This window comes from Argopecten irradians, chromosome 3 (assembly GCF_041381155.1).
Source record: "Argopecten irradians isolate NY chromosome 3, Ai_NY, whole genome shotgun sequence".
Taxonomy (NCBI): Eukaryota; Metazoa; Mollusca; class Bivalvia; order Pectinida; family Pectinidae; genus Argopecten; species Argopecten irradians.
Genome location: NC_091136.1, coordinates 5030237 through 5049739, shown reverse-complemented (window position 1 = coordinate 5049739; position 19503 = coordinate 5030237). Strand labels below are relative to the sequence as shown.

The window sequence follows — 19503 nt, the reverse complement described above, 5'->3', positions numbered from 1 at the left end:
GGCTGTAAAGGGAGGCTGCTTTTACTAATTAATGACTTTGGCTGTAAAGGGAGGCTGCCTTTACTAATTAATGACTTTGGCTGTAAAGGGAGGCTGCTTTTACTAATTAATGACTTTGGCTGTAAAGGGAGGCTGCTTTTACTAATTAATGACTTTGGCTGTAAAGGGAGGCTGCTTTTACTAATTAATGACTTTGGCTGTAAATGGGATGTTTATATTATCAAATAAACATAAGTGACTAATAAATAATGTATTTATTCCAACGATGTTAGATGAATAACATGACCAGGTATTTTTTAATCATAACGTCGTGTTAACAACATTGTCAATCAGAAGTTTCTTATTGTAACACTATTGACAGTTTATTCTAATACTAATTATCAAATCCTTTCAATATGCATGTTTCTTAATGGAAAAATTATGTGATAAACTCCAAAGCTGTTGATTGTCGTTGATCTTTACTACCGTAATCTCCCTCCTCTCTTGATTCCGATTGGTTGCTTATGGCTTTCGACTTAAGGCTATTTTTCATAGTGCATTTCTTTTAAATTGCATTTATAGCAGGTTGATGTTTATTTAAATTTATGTTAACAACAGAATATTGACTCTCTAATTATTCTGTAATGATATTTATACTTTATGTCAGAAAGATATACATGATGGAAACCAATATAAATGCCAGCATACTAACATGCAGTACATACCCTTGATTAACGTTGGTAATCGACGATGCATGAACAGTTTCTGATAATGTACTGTATTATGGAAACCAATGTAAATGCCAGCATACTAACATGCAGTACATATTATTTGATTAACATTTGTAATCGTCGATGCATGAACAGTTTTGATAAATGTACTGTATTATGGAAACCATTGTAAATGCCAGCATACTAACATGCAGTACATATCATTTGATTAACGTTGGTAATCGACGATGCATGAACAGTTTCTGATAATGTACTCTATTATGGAAACCAATGTAAATGCCAGCATACTAACATGCAGTACATACCCTTTGATTAACGTTGGTAATCGACGATGCATGAACAGTTTCTGATAATGTACTGTATTATGGAAACCAATGTAAATGCCAGCATACTAACATGCAGTACATACCCTTTGATTAACGTTGGTAATCGACGATGCATGAACAGTTTCTGGTAATGTACTGTATTATGGAAACCAATGTAAATGCCAGCATACTAACATGCAGTACATACCCTTGATTAACGTTGGTAATCGACGAGGCATGAACAGTTTCTGGTAATGTACTGTATTATGGAAACCAATATAAATGCCAGCATACTAACATGCAGTACATACCCTTTGATTAACATTGGTAATCGACGATGCATGAACAGTTTCTGATAATGTACTGTATTATGGAAACCAATGTAAATGCCAGCATACTAACATGCAGTACATATCATTTGATTAACATTTGTTATCGTCGATGCATGAACAGTTTCTGATAATGTACTGTATTATGGAAACCAATGTAAATGCCAGCATACTAACATGCAGTACATATCATTTGATTAACATTTGTTATCGTCGATGCATGAACAGTTTCTGATAATGTACTGTATTATGGAAACCAATGTAAATGCCAGCATACTAACATGCAGTACATATCATTTGATTAACATTTGTTATCGTCGATGCATGAACAGTTTCTGATAATGTACTGTATTATGGAAACCAATGTAAATGCCAGCATACTAACATGCAGTTATACATATGTTTCGTTTTAAATTACCGGTAGGTACAATGTATATTGAAGTTACAATGAGTTTATTTTAACATTTACATTTATTCATGAATATATCATCCTCGACACTCCAGGAGTTCTGATCACATACATGTGTGATCTCTACACCTCTGCACTATCTCATAGTAAAACTGACTGTGACAGCTCCGGGGAACAAATCTGAATCAATCATAGGTCTGCAGAAATTTTTCTTTGAAGACTATAGAGAGAGCAACGCCCATTTCAAAGCCACACAGTCAACCACATTGTACCGTACAAAATATACGGCTCTTTTGATGTACATCAAATGACAAATTTACCTAGTCTGTTCTGTTGCCTCCAGTTTTACTGTGATATAGTCCAGGGGTGTAGAGATCGTATGTGATATGAACCCCTGGAGTATCGAGAATGTGAATATATGTAAGCAAGAATATGTGTATTTGATAATTTTTTTCAAATACTAATGTCCTTTAAATATTCATGGGATTGTTGCAACTAACTGGATTAAAAACGTACATACATAGTTTTTACATGTGTATAATTTTTATGTAAATTAAAAGGAAACTCAACACATCTTTTAGCTCTTTCCCCATGTTTAGACAGCTTTTAAGAATCCTTAAGAGTAATCTAGACACTGTGAAAGTGCTGTTGAGATTTCTTTTTTATTCCATATATGTGTACTACTTTTTGTCTATAAGGATCATTCTATTTATCCGTCAATTTTATGTATATATTGACTACTTTGTCTTAATTTAGCATGATTTTCAATGAAGAGGAAACTTTACTTAGTGCATATGATTGTTTTGTGAATTTAAGAAAATATATAATGTATAACAATTCCTTATAAATCAATTATTATAAAACTGCAAATAGTGTTTAGTTCACCTGGCGTGAGGTTGCTTATATATATTAAATGTCAGATGTGACAAAGTTGTGCTATTTGAAGTTTCAGCAATATATATACTAGGGTAAGTTTTGCTACATGAAATGTGAGCTTGTCACAAGTTGACAAGTTTGAACATTTACAGTAAACCACCAATGATGGGGAGATTTAATATTTCGCTCTAGAGGTCTACTATACCTTATTTTAAACAGTTTCAGGATTTCTTATCACATTCATAAGAGAAGTTATTTTACAATACACTATGTATATATTAGTTGCAAGAAGCCTTCTTTTTTTTTGTAATATCTATATTTTGTCCTATTTTAACAATATATATTGCAATATGAATATGTAAAGGACATATCTGTGATAAAAATCATGTATGAGGAAAATAAATAATTCATATAAACATGATTATGTATTAGATTAACTCTTTACCACAAATGATCCGCGTCTGTCCCTCTTCAATCAATATTTCTTAAAAACACTAAAGGTTATAAAAGTCCTAGGCACCATGGTGAACTATCCACCCCTTAACTATCTCATAGTAAAACTGGAGGCAATTCAGGGGGGAAAAATTGACCAATCACCGGCTTACAGAGACTTCCTTTAAAGATTACAGAGAGATCGAGAGAGAGCGACGCCCAACTTCAAAGCAACACGGTCAACTACAGTATACCATTATACAATTCCTTTGTTGTACATCCAAGGATCAAATTACAGTCAAACCTGTTTTAATTGACCTTCCAATGGAAGTTCCAAATAAGGTCGCATATGACAAGTGGTCGCTTAAACCAGGATCAATTATAATGAAAAAAATTACGTACCAGATGCCTGGTTAATTGTAGAATGCTCCATTAAGATGTATAATTAGGCCTTCATGTACGTCTTAATTTACATGTGAAAATCGAATGTTTTACTCGCCGATGTATCAAAGTTATACATCAGAATAATCTAGGTAAAAGTGTCCTAAAGAAATAACTGGAAATATGAGAAAGATGAATGTAAGTCATACCAAAAGCATGATCAATCGTAAAATGCTTTAATTCATGGAAAATCGGCCAACTAAAGCGTAGCTGTTTTAAATGTCAACAAATGCCAGACTCAATTTAGCTTCAGATTTCTGCGGGATCATTATCAAGAAAAAAAGTTATATAACAATCAAAAGTCATGAAATATCAATACAAAAGTTTTTATTATTATTTAGATATCATGTAAGTTTAATAAATATCTGTAGACAGCGATAAAACGACCTGCTGTACCTGCTTTTTTGTTGTCTCCAGTTTTACTATGAGATTGTTCAGGGTTGGATATAACGTCAGTGATAGTAACCCCTTGAGTATCGAGAATGGTGAGCTGATTAATATCCTAGCTGATAAGGTGTTGATCATCCTTCCATTTGGCCAAATAAATCATCTTGACCTTCATAACAGGTTACATTCAAGGGTCAAATAAGTAAGTATTTTAATGACTTCCCAATATCTGGGATCCAGAAACATGAGGGCAGGATAATTGAATCTTATGACTCAAACAAACCTATTCTGATCTAGTTGAGTTACATCCCTTGATTCCACTTTATCAGTATACTAATGGAATGTGACGGCGAAAGATCAATCAGAATCACAGGGACTTGGCACAAATTTCTAACCAACAGTATGGAAATATTAAAATATGTCTTATAATAAATTTGTGCCAGGTCCCTGTGTTCATCATGTAAAAAAGGTGATAACTGAAATTATTCCGGAAACAAAACATGAACTTCTATTTGTTGAATAATTGTACTTTATTACAAATCTCATATTGAACGTCAATTTTGACTGACATCGATAGACACATTTTTTACCAGTTACAGGTAAGTTTGATTCTAATTATGCAGGTAAAACCTACATATTTTTTTTGTTCAAAACGTTACAAAAAAATTCAATGAAGAATAGCATGCTTTCAAAATATTAATATAATTTTCTACATTGATTTAAAAACATGATGTTGCTACTGAAGAAAGAATCACTGTTGATAAAAATATTTACAAAACACTTTTAAATAGTGAACTACTGTAAAATTAACTGATTAAAATATAATTAAAATACTAGACTCAACATCTACAAACTTCATTGTATATCACAGCCGCTTTTAGGTAACATAGGACTTGGCAAAATATAGAGATCTTGAAAAAAAAAATTCTAGATATAATATTTAACATATACATAGATATAACAACAATAACAGAGATGACACTTAATCATTTATCCAGATATAATTTAATGAGAAATTAATAATTAACCATGGAAAGACATCAATTTGATTGACACACCTGTTCAGTTTTCACCTGTTCCCAGATTAGACAATACATGAACTGATGTTGTAATCAGTCCTAGTTACTATACATGTAATAGATAGCTGGTTATTTTTCCAGGTAAATAAAATCTGCAATTTATACTAAAAGTGTATTTAATAAAATGAGAAGATTGAAAGAATATGAATTTCCAAATCATGCCACGCTTCAAGAGTTCTAGTGATTCAGATTTATTGTGACTACAACGTAAAGCAAAATTGCAAAAATATCATCCCTGTGAAAAATTGCCACTTATACAGTACAAGACAAAGACCTGAAGAGTCGGTGTTTTGATTCATTTTAAATATTAGATAGTGAACTGAAACATGTATCACACCGGATCACAAATGTACAGATACATTATAAATATGTGTATAAAAAGTTTAATAGTAACTTTACAGTGGTCCCTGGCTTGTATTAAGCCAGCAAAAATCTGGCCGACAGGTAAAAAAAGGTCATCAAGCGTACCAACTTTGGTTCATCAACAAACACTCCTGTATGTAAGATGTTATCGTTTTAATATATTGCAAATATCAGTTCATTTTCCCATATATAATTATAAATATATATCTATAATAATTGAATTTTCATTTGGCCATTTCATTCCTTTACTCAAAAGCACTAATTCAAAAATTAATACTAGAAGAAAAACCATAACCATTCAGCGCATCGATTTCAAGGTTCATTTGAAATTTTATACATCATTATATATTAATATCACAATTTTTTTTCCTTACAGCTCTCATAAACAGCACTAAAATTTTCTACTAAGTTTTACATTTTTTATAGTTAATTAATAATATAACTAAAAATTGAAATTTTAATTTAGAAAATTAGAGAAATTGAAACTTCTTAAGAATGAAAAACATCAGTGCAAAGTGAAAGTTTTTTTCTAAAGAAAAAATAAGTGATAATAATTTCTTTTTCGAAATTGGAAAGTCTATCACTCCTCCTAACAAATGTTTCTTCCATAAATTTTTCAACCGCACTAGGTTGTGTTGTAGCTAGTTTCCGGGAGGAAAGACAGGTGCCTCTATTGACACAGGTTGGGGCCAGTTGATGGGGGTTGCTAATGGCGATGTCCTTCGTGGCTCCATTGTTCCGGCCACAGCCGCGTTAGTCTGGGCGATAGGTGTCAGTACCCTTGGTGGGGTCCTGATTCGGCCACTTCCGGGCGGGGTTAGACGGGGAGCAGCAGATTGAACTCGTGAGCCAGGCTTAGGCCAGTAAATACCCGGTGTGCCTGGTTTAGGGGAACTGATAATGTCTTTAGGACTGACAGAAATGGGTTCTGGACAAATGGCCCCAGATCGTGGGGAGCTATCCTTAGCCAGAGTTTGTGGGGCAGCGGGAATAACAGCAGCATCAGCTTTCTCGTCAATCTTTACTGGCAAAGCATCCGGAATCTATAAGGAATTCAATTAACATTTTGCAAAAGTTCAAGATTATTATGAAATATGTATATGATAGAAAAATTATTGATAAAAAGGAAAGTGTTCCATTTTCAAAAAAAATTACTGTTTGTTTCTATTTCATTCAATTATTGGTAACTTTCTTAATTATCATATCTGTGTATAACTAACTGATGATAAGATGATTCTAGAAGTAGATATATTTTATTATTGTACCTTGCATTTCTTGAGTTTTCCTTTAAGTATGATTTCTCCATCTGTTTTACACCTTTCTAGCCTCTGTACAGCATCAAAGGTTCTGGCAGTTTTGTTTGTCATACTGTTCCCTGTTCAAAAAGTCAACAAACATTTAATGAAACTACAGCAGAGGTGAGACAATCTCAACTCTACTCCTATTAAAGATGCTCCACCGCTGACAAATGGTATTTTTTTCACTATTAAAAACAGGATCAGACGATTTAGTATTTTTCTTCAGTTACAAAAGTTACTTACTTTACACCATTGAAAAGTTTGAGCTTCTAATTTTACTTGAAGTTAAAAATATGAAAAATAATTAATTGCATCCCGAAAAAAATTTGTGTCACTATATCCTATATGGAATGAAGTACTGATTGTGCATGCACCAAAGGCGAAATAAATTATTTTAATTATTTTTTTGTGTTAATTAGATATATATACATGGTGAAACACCAATTATTGTTCAAATGATGAATATCATTATGCTCTGTCGGCGGTGGAGCATCTTTAAGCAACGGTATTATAATTATAAGCTATTTAAATATACAATAAACATTTATAACAGGTTACCATAGAAACACAGAACTTATACTTATGAAACAGCTAAAACACTAAAGTGAATCTGGTGGTCAACTTGACCTTTGGTTTAATGACAATTTTAATAATGCAAGAGATTTGATAGGCTTTGTTTCTCCTTCAAATCTTATGAATGATTTCAAACTGTTATATTACAAGCTGGGTGTCTTTTGTTTTTATTCTTGTAAAATATTGTATTTTCTCCTTTTTTTGTAATATTTTACCTGGTATCTTTAGGGGGAGATCCCAAGTACCAACAAATGTTCCCCATGGAGACTCCCTTGACCTTTTGACCCCAGGAAGAAGATGGCCTCTATCATTTGCTTTGATCTGTGTGAAACCTTGGTATGCATTAGGTCTCTGAAACAAGTACACAAAATAATCATATACAATCTAATCTACATAGTTATAAACAAGCCATCAGGGCCTGACTGTATCACTTTACCCCCTATTTTAGTGATGCTACTTATGCTTTGCAAATAGCCAAATAGACCCGTTTTGGCATCTGCCACTTAGGCCCCTTAGGGGTTAACCTAACCATTTGTACAATTTTGAATCCCACCCAATTGGGATGCTATCATTCAATACGAGTGCCATCCCATGCTTATAGTTTATGGTTTTGGAGAATATCAATAAATCGTTCATATAGAAATAGCCAAATTGATCTCTTTTGGCCCCACCCCTCAGGCACTCTGGGGGTCAGCATTATCATTTGTTCAATTTTTAGTGCCCATGCCATGCACCCTCGGAAACCCAGTGTCTAAACTCCACTATGCTCTGATTATAGACCATAGGCCAATTAAAGTGAGTAAACGACAATACATCCCATGAGGATGCAATCTCAGTCAAATTCGGTTAAATTTTGACAAGTGGTAATGAAGAAGTTAATTGTCTTAGTTGTCAACACTAAGGTAGACTGCCAGATGGATGCCAGCTGATTCCACAGAATGGCATAAGCTTAGTTTGGTCCTTTAGACTAGGTGCCAGGTGAGCGAAAAATGCATTCTTTAACAAATGTACATTAAAAAGAGAGAGGCCGGCATTAACTCAGAGCTATATCAACACTGCATACTCATGGGGAAGGGAAAGGACCTGTTTCCTATTTTCCCACAGTACAAAAAGGTAGCTTGATACCAATCTCATTTTCGTTACCCCAACAAAATGCTTGACATTTAAACTAAAAAGGTTTTTTGCCTGGGCCTCTGACCTTAATTAAGGTTAGAATGAGTCATCATTTATACACTTTCTCTTCCCTTTTTCTGTTGCTCACGAAAACGTGAAAATATTAACTATATTTTTTAGTATTTTGGAATGTTTGTTTAATTATTCAAGGAAACAATCATTTCTCAACTGATATGAAGCCTGAAACTTCCAAAAATACATATCAGCTTTAGTTATAGATATAATTACAGGATAAAAGATGAAAAATATCACATACTTGAAGACATTTGTAAGTCTATATCGTATAGCAAATATACTGAACAATGTTTACAACGTTTATACTTACAACAACAAACCTATTGTCATATTGTTTACAAGTATATTTGTATTTGAGAAAAAGCATAAATGCCAGTGCATCTACACTATGATAAATCTATTCAATATTTATAATCAATAAAATGTTAAATACATAACTAACTTACCACACATCTATCCCTTTTACTTAGATAATGCTGGAAGGTTGTCATACTCGGAGATATGTATAATACATATATGTATGTGGTCACCCCAAACCTACCACTGAACCTATATATAGCTACAATGCTTTGTATAGCAACATCTTAAACACACAATGATTTCCCTTTACGCAGCCTAACAACAAAAGACCCACCAGGTATACTACTGTGATATTTGAGCACGGCTAGGGAATTCTACCATTAATAAACAGTAAAATGATGGCAGGTTTTAAATCATTTGTCAGAGGTTGAATTGAGATTTTCAGTTACCAATTCAAACACAAGATTTAATTCATGAAACCATGAAAGAGCTAGCTAGCCCTTCATTACTTAAATGGACAACTTTTTTAAATGTTACAGTTCAGGTAAGATAGCTTTCCTGTGTGAGTAGATTTGAATAAATACGGCCTTGGTAGATTTTATGAGTGGATACCTATATGATACAGAATATTGGTAGTGTATATGACAAGATGTTATGCTTCAGCTTACCACTCGGTGCTGTGCTGGGACCTCCCAGTTCTGTAAAAGTTTGGGGTCAAAAGACTTGTTGTACTGAAAAGAGATGAATAGACATTTATTGTATTAAATTTAGAATTAAAAGAAATATATGTTTAAATATCAACTGAGTGACTATAACTTGGGAATTCATGTATGAAAGTATAGTAGCAAATCTGTTTTTTTTATCCAATAAATACTAACTACCAGTAAGTCTTTACTATGTTTATTTTTAATAATAATGAAGACTTTGGAGGCAAATGAAAATCACATTCGGATTCCAAATATGACAAGACCTGTATGCAGATTTATTACTTTGACATACAGGCTCTAGCATGACATACAGAATACTAACATGACATACAGGTACCTAAAATTACATACATGCTCCGGATATGACATACAGGCTCCTGACATGACATACATGCTTTTGACATAACATACATGTTCCTGACATGACATGCATGTTTCTGACAAGACATGCTGACTCCTAACATGATATACAGGCTCCTGGCATTCAATACATACTCCTGATATATATAGACTCCTGACATATAAAGACTCCTAACATATAAAGACTCCTAACATGACATACAGACTCCTGACATGACATACAGACTCCTGACATGACATACATACTTACAACATGACATACAGACTGCTGACATGACATACACACTTCCGACATGACATACATACTTCTGATTTGACATGCAGGCTCCTGACAATGCATACTTACTGACTCCTTACATGACATACAAGATCCTAACATGACATACATATCCTACCATGACATACAGACTCCTAACATGAAATACAGTCTTACCTGACATGGCATACAGACAACTAACATGACATACAGACAGATTCCTTACATGATATATATAACCTAACATGACAAACTGACAACTAACATGACATGCAAACACCTGACATGACACATGGACCCTAATATGATATACATGCTCCTAACATACAGTCCCCTAACATGTCATACAGAGTCCTAAAATGACATACATACTTCTGATATGACATACATACTTCTGACATGACATATATTCATATATGCATACTCGATATGTGACATGCAGATTTCTCACATTTGTATTTTGAAGACATGTCTACTTCCAACATGACATAATGATACAGCTTAATGCCAATAAATGTAACCATGGCGTCAAACACAACATGAAAACTCCCCAACATGAGTTATTGACATAAGGCTTACATGACATGACATGCAAATTCCTGACATGATATGCAGACTTCAGATATGTGACATGCAATATATTGACATGTCATGCCGTCTCCAGACATATAAATTCAAGACATGATATACAGACTTTCCAACATGACAATATAATATAGCATGCAAACATGTACTCCTCTGCACAGCTGATATATGTCATGATAACTTCTGATGACATTCAGACTCAAAGTATGATATATATATACTGATGCCAAACATGACAAGTAGACTTCTGACATGAATTTTTGATGTATGATCAAAATAATAGCTAGTTCTTAATAAGACATGTTGATTCCAAATATGACATGACTACAAACATCTGCCTTCCAACGAAAAACCAGACTCCCAATACAACATATGACATTGGTCATTAATTGCAGCTTAATTGCCTCCTCATTTTGTCTATAGTCTTTACTATTAAATTGCTCATAAAAATATCCATATGAAAATGATATAATTACATATAATTGTATAAACTGATCATATGACATAATGTTGAATGTTACTAAAAATAAATTGTCATAATTTGTATTGTTATTGTTCTGATCCCTTTAACAATCACGTACTGTTTATATGCATAAAGGTAGGGTTCATAATCAGTTTTCATATTGGGATAAGATTACCAATACAATGGGCCTAGTATTTAGATTTGCCTGCTTAAAATCAGTGATGATGTATCGAGACACGTCAAGGCAAGTTTTTATTGGCATCTGGCGACTGCAGCCAACTGCTGTTATGTTTAAACCCCACACGCAAAGAGATTGCTGTCGTGTTTAACAATACAAAGGACCCATTTTATTGCTGTTCTTACCTGGTTTGCACTAAAATGAAGGGCCATCTTGGCTTAAATGAATGTGTCCTTTGTTACCACCAACTTCCCCCGCAAAATACTTTCCACTCAGATAATCGCCATAACACAATTATGCCGTTGCTAAGGGAAGTGATTACACAAAATAATATTTTTGTTTTGTTTAAAAAAATCTAAAATTCTACCATTAAATAAACTAAAGTGATAGAATGTTTTTAATATGGTGCAGGAGTATAATTAGAATAAAAGATAATATTAGAAAAAACGAAATTATCATTTGCTTCTGTACTACACCGGAAGTGGTACTGGTAGACTATTATTGACGCTTCCGGTTTGAACTCGCCGGTTTTTTGGGCAAAATGACTCTCTTCCACTTCGGAAACTGTGTTGCCCTAGCGTATGTTCCATACGTTATTGTATACAAATGTTCTGGATTGTAAGTATTCTACTCTGTGTGCTGATTACCTCGTGTGGAAATTTTTGGTTGATTTGTGCTATGTAATAAACACCACTATGTAATAATGTATGTTTACACGACCAAGAATTCCAAATTGAACTATGATAGGTTTATTTCACAGATCTTACCCAATGTGAACATCTTACATTTCAGATGAGATGCTACATATACTTAATGGGTTGTGTATTTGCACTGGTTTTTTTTGTGTGAATTGCTGAGAGAGTAATTAACACGTGAATTTACTGTGAGTCCAATGTCAATGACTTTCTCAGCAGGACAATCTAACAGGGTGGATATCGACATTGTTGTACAAGATACAAGATACAAGAAACTTTATTTAGAGTCGAATATATAAAAACATGGTAACATAAGCTCGGTCGAGCTTGTATTTCGACAAAACAAAGTATATTGTATATATAACAGAAAATTAAAACTAAAGCATCACAGTCGTCAGTAATTATAAGTACAGGCACTATATAAGCTATCACAGAATTGTTCACAGATTTATATTAAAAGGGGGTGGCAACACAAGCAACAAAGCAAACCAAAATAAAAATAAAATAAAGACGTAAAGACATGTGTTACACCACAGGATACAGGGAGACATTAAGAACAAAGTTTACACTTACAGTCCGGGCCTTCCCACCTACACGAGCAGCCTCCGAAACTCTGCATAGTTTTCAACCTTACGCAGGTCATTTGGGAGGCTGTTCCATATGCGGGAAGCCTCGTACCTGAAAGATTTCTTACCATAACTGGTAGTGTTAACTCTGGGTAGGTTTGCTTTGTTTTCAGATCTGAAATTATAAATGTTTTCTTGTTTTTTAATAAGGTTACATATGTAGTCAGGAGCAATATTGTTAAAAATTTTAAAAACCTCACAGGCCATCATTTTCATCCTGTGGGACATGTAAAAAAGACAAATTTGATCCGGCTAGCAGTTCTTTAAGGTTAGAGGTGTAGTCATTATGAATGAAACGCAAGCCCCTCTCTTGCACTCGTTCGATTTTTTCTAGTTTGCAGAAATACTGCAGAAATGCCAAATAAGGGGACAATAGTCAAAGTTTGATAAAACAAAACATTTGTAAATTAAAATTTTGGTTGCTTTTGGTAAAAAATGTCCGATCCTTTTCAGAACTGCTAGCTGCTTAGATGCTTTCCTGCATATATCTGAAACATGTTTATCAAATTTTAAAAGATGGTCGATTTCGATACCTAAAAGTTTAACACTATCTTCACAAACAATTTCAGTGTTAGAGATATTAAAATGTTTTACAATGTTCTTACCCAGAGAGATAGCCTGGAATTTCTCTGGATTTGCCTTCATTCCATTTATGTCAAACCACTTAATTAAAACACTGGCTACATCTTCTAAAATTCTCTTAAGATTGTTTATATTTTGACTAAAAATTACCTATCATAGGTCGTAATATGTTGTGACTATCTCTTTCCCCTTTATTCCCAAATATCACCATACAAGTCACTAGTAGACACTAAATTACAACCAAGCCACCCCCCCTCCCACCCTAGCCACACCCACAGAGCATCTGGGATACTGTTTAATATGTCATCTTCCTCGATACTCCAGGGGTTCCTATCACTTATAGATCTGTGCTATCTCTACACCTCTGGATTATCTCAAAATAAAACTGAAAGCAATTCAGAGGAAAAATTCTGAACCAATCTGAATCACAGGCCAGCAACTTCAAAGCTACACAGTCAACCACAGTGTACCATTATACAGCTCTTTTGATGTGCATCAAAGGATTAAATTACTTGTTCTGTTTTGTTGCCTTCAGTTTTACTATGAAATAGTCCAGGGATGTAGAGATTTAAGTGATCGGAACCCCTGGAGTATCGAGGATGGTATGTCGTGTAACAGGAGAGAAGAAAATGAATTGGCCATAATGGGTTTGACCTTGCCTATGCCCTATATGGCATAAAGTAATGATTGTGCATGCATCAAAAGCAAAATAAACTATTTCATATGTATTTTTATGTTAATTAACTTAATTAGATACACATACACAATTAAACATGAGTTGTTGACTTATTGTTCAAATAATGAGTATTGTTCATGATTTGTGAGTTATGAAACATTTTTGAGAAAAAAAGCATATGCTGGATAATAATTCGTGATTAAATTTGACTCAATCTTTATTATTTTTGTTGTTGTCTTTGTTGACAGAGCAGAATACAGTGCTTTCTGGAAATGTGTCCAGGCAGGAGGGGCCTACCTGTTCACACAGATCTGTAAAATCCTTATCCTGGCTTCATTCTTCCCATCAACAGACATCGGTCCAGGAGGAATGGATGTTATTGGAGTGAGTATCACAAAAGTCCTGGAGGGTGTCAGAGTATCACATGGGTCCTGAAGGGTGTCAGATGAGTATCACATGGGTACTGGAGGGTGTCAGAGTATCACAGAGGTCATTGTGGGTGTCAGTATCACTTGGGTCCTGGATGGTGTAAGAGTATTGGAGGGACCCTGGAGTCATGGGAGGCTACATCCTTTTTCTATAAAGGAACAGATTTTGAAAGATGAGTGATGCACACCAAAGTTTAGATCAGATTAAATTATTGTTTACTGATTAACTGATTTTTTCTTGTAGGAATTTCTGAAATCTACTGTAGATATGGCAGATTTAATTGGACTTCATTTTGTAATGTCAAAAATTGCTGGGAAAGGTCAGCTTAAGTTTATGGTGGCTGGACTAGGCTGGGCAACAGCTGAACTTTTATTGACGAGGTAGGTGTATCATTATTATTCTGTATTATTCTGTGGTTTTATCACACTGGTAACATTGATGGTCACTGATCAGATTATAGTGTTGCCTTCAATGAAAGCTATGGAAGGCGAGACTAAGAATGTTAAGTTTCTGGATGCATTTTGATGAGGCCAAAAAAAATGTATATGTCTGTTTAGTGTCACATTGGCAAAAAAATAGGGTCAGTAGGTCAGGATTTTTTTTTTTTTGCGTCTTTCACTTTAAAATAACGGCCGGAACCGGAGTCTGAGATCAAAATCCCGACTTATAGTTTTTTTACAGGAATGTGGATAAAAAATAGGGTCGGGGTAAAAAAAAATAGGGTCGGTCGGGTAACCCTAAACAGACATTTTTTTGGCCTAAAGTAAATCACATTCATTGGAATTGAAACATGTTGAAGAGTCAAAGACTGATTAAAATATTTTACTCCATCTTGGCAAATAATTTATCATTGTTCTTGTTACAGTGGAAAAAAATTGTAAATCGCACATTGTATTATAACTTTTGTTTTGCAGATTTTTGCCACTTTGGGTTGGAGCAAGAGGAGTAGAATTTGACTGGAAATACATACAAATGAGCTTTGAATCTAATATTAATTTGGTGAGCATTTACTTTTGAAGCATAACTCCGCTTGATGTGAACCAGAAGTTATGTCATTTCTCTTACACTGACATTTGATACAACACAAAAATTGAGTACACATACAAATTGTGACATACGAACACAGTTGATGTGTACCTGGGGTATTGGTATACAGGAATTTCAGTTGATGGAGTGATAATGATCATATAGGAACCTGATACAAAAAATATGTGAATAATGAGATAGAACAACTGATTACTCATCTTTTAATAAAAAAATTCCACCATAAATAATTGATTAATTTTGTTAAAGATGCCCCACCGCTGACAAATAGTACTTTTTCTCTCAATAAAAACAGCAGACAAACAAGTGTGTTTCTTCAGTTACAAAAGTTACTTACTTCCCACCATTACAACCATTTTACTTCAAATTAAGAATATCAAAAAATATTAATTGCCTCCCAGAAAAATTATGCAGCATGATGTCCTAGCTCTATGGTTTGTTTGTTTGTTTGTTTGATTAATTGACATCCTATTAACAGCTATGGTCATGTAAGGACGGCCTCCCATGTATGCGATGTGTTACGAGCATGTTGTGTGAGGTGGGTGCTTTGGGAGACTGCGGTACATTCATGTTGCGTCTTCTTGTATAGTAGAACTGTTGCCCTTTTTATAGTGCTATACAACTGAAGCATGCCGCCAAAGACACCAAGCAACACACCCCACCCGGTCACATTATAGTGACAACGGGCGAACCAGTCGTCCCATTCCCTGTTTGCTGAGCGCTAAGCAGGAGCAGAAACTACCACTTTTATAGACTTTGGTGTGTCTCGACCAGGAGAATGAAGTGCTGATTGTGCATGCACAAAAGGCAAAATAAGTGATTTTATATTATTTTTTTTGGTGCTAATTAGACATATTTATATACGATTAAACACCAATTATTGTTCAAATGATGAGTATCGTTTATGCTCTGTCAGCGGTGGAGCATCTTTAACATTTTGTATTGAGCAAACATGTTAAACTGAAAAAATTGCTACAAAAATGCCTTTCGATTGGCATGGGTTTGATCTTTGATTATGTATTCTAGGTTCATCATATAAGCACAGCCATGCTAGTCTGGCTGCGGAGTCGGAGCGACCTTCAGAGGTCGTTTGTACCTGTAGTTTTGACCTTGTTAGCACTGAGCTGCTACCGCCCACTGATTGTAGAGTAAGTATATAGCTACCCCTCAAATGTAAAAGTTAGTGACACAAAATTTGAAGCTTTCAGATGTGTTTAACATAATTATATTTCTAAGCTGAAGAAACACTACAGCTTTGCATGGAATGGTGTCACTTTATGTGTTGTTTTCTTGTACTCTGTGTCAAAGGAATAGGGAAGTAAGGAATAATAAATTGTGACAGTGCAAGGAAAAGATATCAATCATAGTATAAATTATTCAACTGTTGGGAAATAAGATCCCCAACCTTTTCAATCTCTTTGTGTTGTAAAATCTCAAAACATAAGGAAGAATTGGGGAAGGGGGGGTGAAATAGCTTAAATCTCAAAAATGAGATGTCCTGTAGCATTATGAAATATCAAAACACTTATAGGATTACTACATATAGAAATTTGTGCTTGCATTTATGATATGAATTTTATAACACTGAATTTTTTGCGTGAATGAATTGAATATTTAACATAAGATCTTGATATTAAAGCTAGCTTTGTTTACCAATTTTGTGTTGTAGGATTTTGATCCATGCCGTTGGACTTGGTTCGTGGACACTACTCCTGGCCAAGGCTATGTTTACCGGGTGTGTAGCCGTTATAGGCCTTCAGCTTTGCCTCAGTCTCACAGTACATGCCACAAACTCTTACTATTGATTGCGGTACGGTCAAACTTCAAAGAAAACCATTAGAATGACTGTTGGGACGATGTGACGAGGATGATACTGAATAATTTGATTGGATGTGAATGCAGTGTTTGGATTACCTAACCAGAATGTGACCTAGATTGTTATGGAACAAAATTATGATCTTGAAATGAATTTGCCTATATGGTAGATGAAGTTGGAATCCTTAATGAATTTAGGTCAAAACATGATGTATTGCTTTTCTATAAAGGGATGAGAAAATGGACTGAAGCAAACAAAAACAGTCACTTCTTGAGATAGACATTTTATGCTACAAACAATTACTTACAAAAGTGCAATGAAAGTATTATGTGTTGAAAATTATCACTTTATCGAAAGTTGATATTGTCTTCGTCCGTGTTGTGACATAGTACACCCTATATGTCACTGTGATCAGTTTATTTCTTGAATCATTCAATCAAAAAAAATCATGCTCAAAATAAATTTCGACCTCCTCAATTCCTACATATCGATAGGGGTATACATAGCTATTTTTAATTGCTAGTGTTAAACAAGAGGCAACAATGTAGCAGAAAACAATTTGAAAATTAAAATAATTTTAAACTTTAGTTTTATAAAACTTTATTAAATAAATAAAAAAAAAAAAAAAAAACCATAGAAGTTGTGTATTGTAAACATATCCATGTTTCTTTGTTTATGTGAATTGCTCTATGCATGGGTCTGCTTGATTCCAGTTGTAGATAAAAAATATGATCACTATAGGTACTTGCCAACCTGGCCCATTGGACCCTTTGAAGTAATATCCTTATACAGTACTGTAAGTCAGTTAGAATAAAGTGTAATGGAGAGAATCATCGTTAATTATGTAATCAGAAGAATTTCGACTGTATTGTGTGTGTCGTTTTGTGTAGGAGTTTGGTGATGTAATACAGAATACACAATATGTGTTGTAAGATGTACGTGTGTTGTTTTGTACAGGAGTTCTTGTCTTTATCTGATGAGCAGCTACAATTGATTGTAAGTTTGTATGAGATCAAAAGCATATAATGTTACGTAGCGGTTAAACTACTGTCAGAATAAACTTTAAAACTGTCAATTACTAGAGATGTACAGTTCTGAAACACAGGGACCTGGCACAAATTTGTAACCAACAGTAATTATGTATTTTATATGTATATACTGTTGGTTAAAAATCATATCGGGTCCCTGTGTTCTGAAGTACCATTATAATGGAAAACAAGATTTTTGGTTTTAATATATTTTTGAAAGTGGTGGACTATTAAAATGAACAATTACAAATATAAAGCATTTATTATTAAAAATACATCATCATAAAACCCAATTGTGTTATTGTTTTTTTATTTGGAGATTAAACTTTATTCTGTTGTATATACTTTTATGTTACATAAAGCAAAGTGAAAAATGTTCCTGACTAAGGGTTGCTACTTTTCGTGTTGATCCGAAATCTAAGATGGCCACCAAAGCCGCCATTTTGAATTACCTGCCAAGTTCTACCAGTGTGATTCATCTGAAACCTGTCTGAAATTTTTGCTGCTGCCGTAACAAATTCATTTCCTTTTTTTACATTCACTACAGTCCCACCTTGTAACATTACCAAAAGGAATTGGCATTGTTTAGTGGATAACTGCCATCAGCATATTATGACGTAGACATAGTTATGGCATGATTGTCGTGCCAGGGATCATGGAAGATGGCTGTTCTGTTATAAATCATAAACACATATTTACCCAGTATTCATTATTCAATCGTATTCATTATTCAATCTCCTTGAGATTTTATTATAAAATCATTTTCAAATTATGGGGGATGGATACCAGCTTGACAACAGTGACTTCAAAATGAAGCGTTTGTGTTGGCATTCATCCCCTTGTAATTGCCATCTGAAAGCATTTCAATGCTTGAAAAAATTAAAAGCAATCACTCTCAAATTTTTGTCAAAAATTTTATTACTCAGAAAATCGACGCAAACTCTCAACTGTGGAAAAGTCTGTTGACAGTGCGACTAGACACGGAGCAAGACCATTAATTAACACACAATTTATTGTAGCACATCCTTGCCTATCAAAAACTTGTTATAATCCTGTTTCATAATTTACTGTACAATATCATGTGTGGCAAAAATTAACACACCATCTATTATAGCACAAATCAATGAAATTCATGACGAATTGAAAATTTTAAATGCCTTACATATATATTATTATAATCATGATTGGTTTTCAAAGACAAGCACCAAAAATAAATATTTAATGGCTTTGCAAAAATTTTCCTCCAGACACCATTTGATTGAAGGTCAAGACATCAACTTGAACATGTTATATTACAAAATAATCAAACATGATTCTATTTTCTGAGAAGCACTTAAATCAAATCCATACATGCTTTCACAAAAAAAT

At 34.0% G+C, this 19503-nt stretch overlaps 2 protein-coding genes across 3 annotated transcripts; one reads left to right on the top strand and one right to left on the bottom strand.

Moving 5' to 3' along the window:
* Nucleotides 1-4395: 4395 nt before the first annotated feature.
* On the bottom strand, nucleotides 4396-11577 carry LOC138317353 (protein Flattop homolog). 2 transcript variants are annotated; one of them, XM_069258958.1, is made up of 5 exons: nucleotides 11425-11577; nucleotides 9359-9421; nucleotides 7418-7553; nucleotides 6597-6706; nucleotides 4396-6374 (listed from the first exon to the last, which is right to left on the bottom strand). In XM_069258958.1, the coding sequence occupies exons 1-5, from the start codon at nucleotides 11449-11451 to the stop codon at nucleotides 5973-5975; spliced, it is 738 nt and encodes a 245-aa protein (XP_069115059.1). In that variant the 5' UTR covers nucleotides 11452-11577; the 3' UTR covers nucleotides 4396-5972. The 2 variants fall into 2 exon arrangements, with proteins under 2 accessions (XP_069115059.1, XP_069115060.1); XM_069258959.1 differs by lacking the exons at nucleotides 9359-9421; nucleotides 11425-11577 and adding an exon at nucleotides 8837-9277.
* Nucleotides 11578-11728: 151 nt separating this feature from the next.
* Nucleotides 11729-18428, top strand: LOC138317352 (BOS complex subunit TMEM147-like). Its single transcript, XM_069258956.1, has 6 exons — nucleotides 11729-11857; nucleotides 14067-14202; nucleotides 14491-14627; nucleotides 15162-15246; nucleotides 16318-16439; nucleotides 16961-18428. The coding sequence occupies exons 1-6, from the start codon at nucleotides 11781-11783 to the stop codon at nucleotides 17094-17096; spliced, it is 693 nt and encodes a 230-aa protein (XP_069115057.1). The 5' UTR covers nucleotides 11729-11780; the 3' UTR covers nucleotides 17097-18428.
* Nucleotides 18429-19503: the final 1075 nt, after the last annotated feature.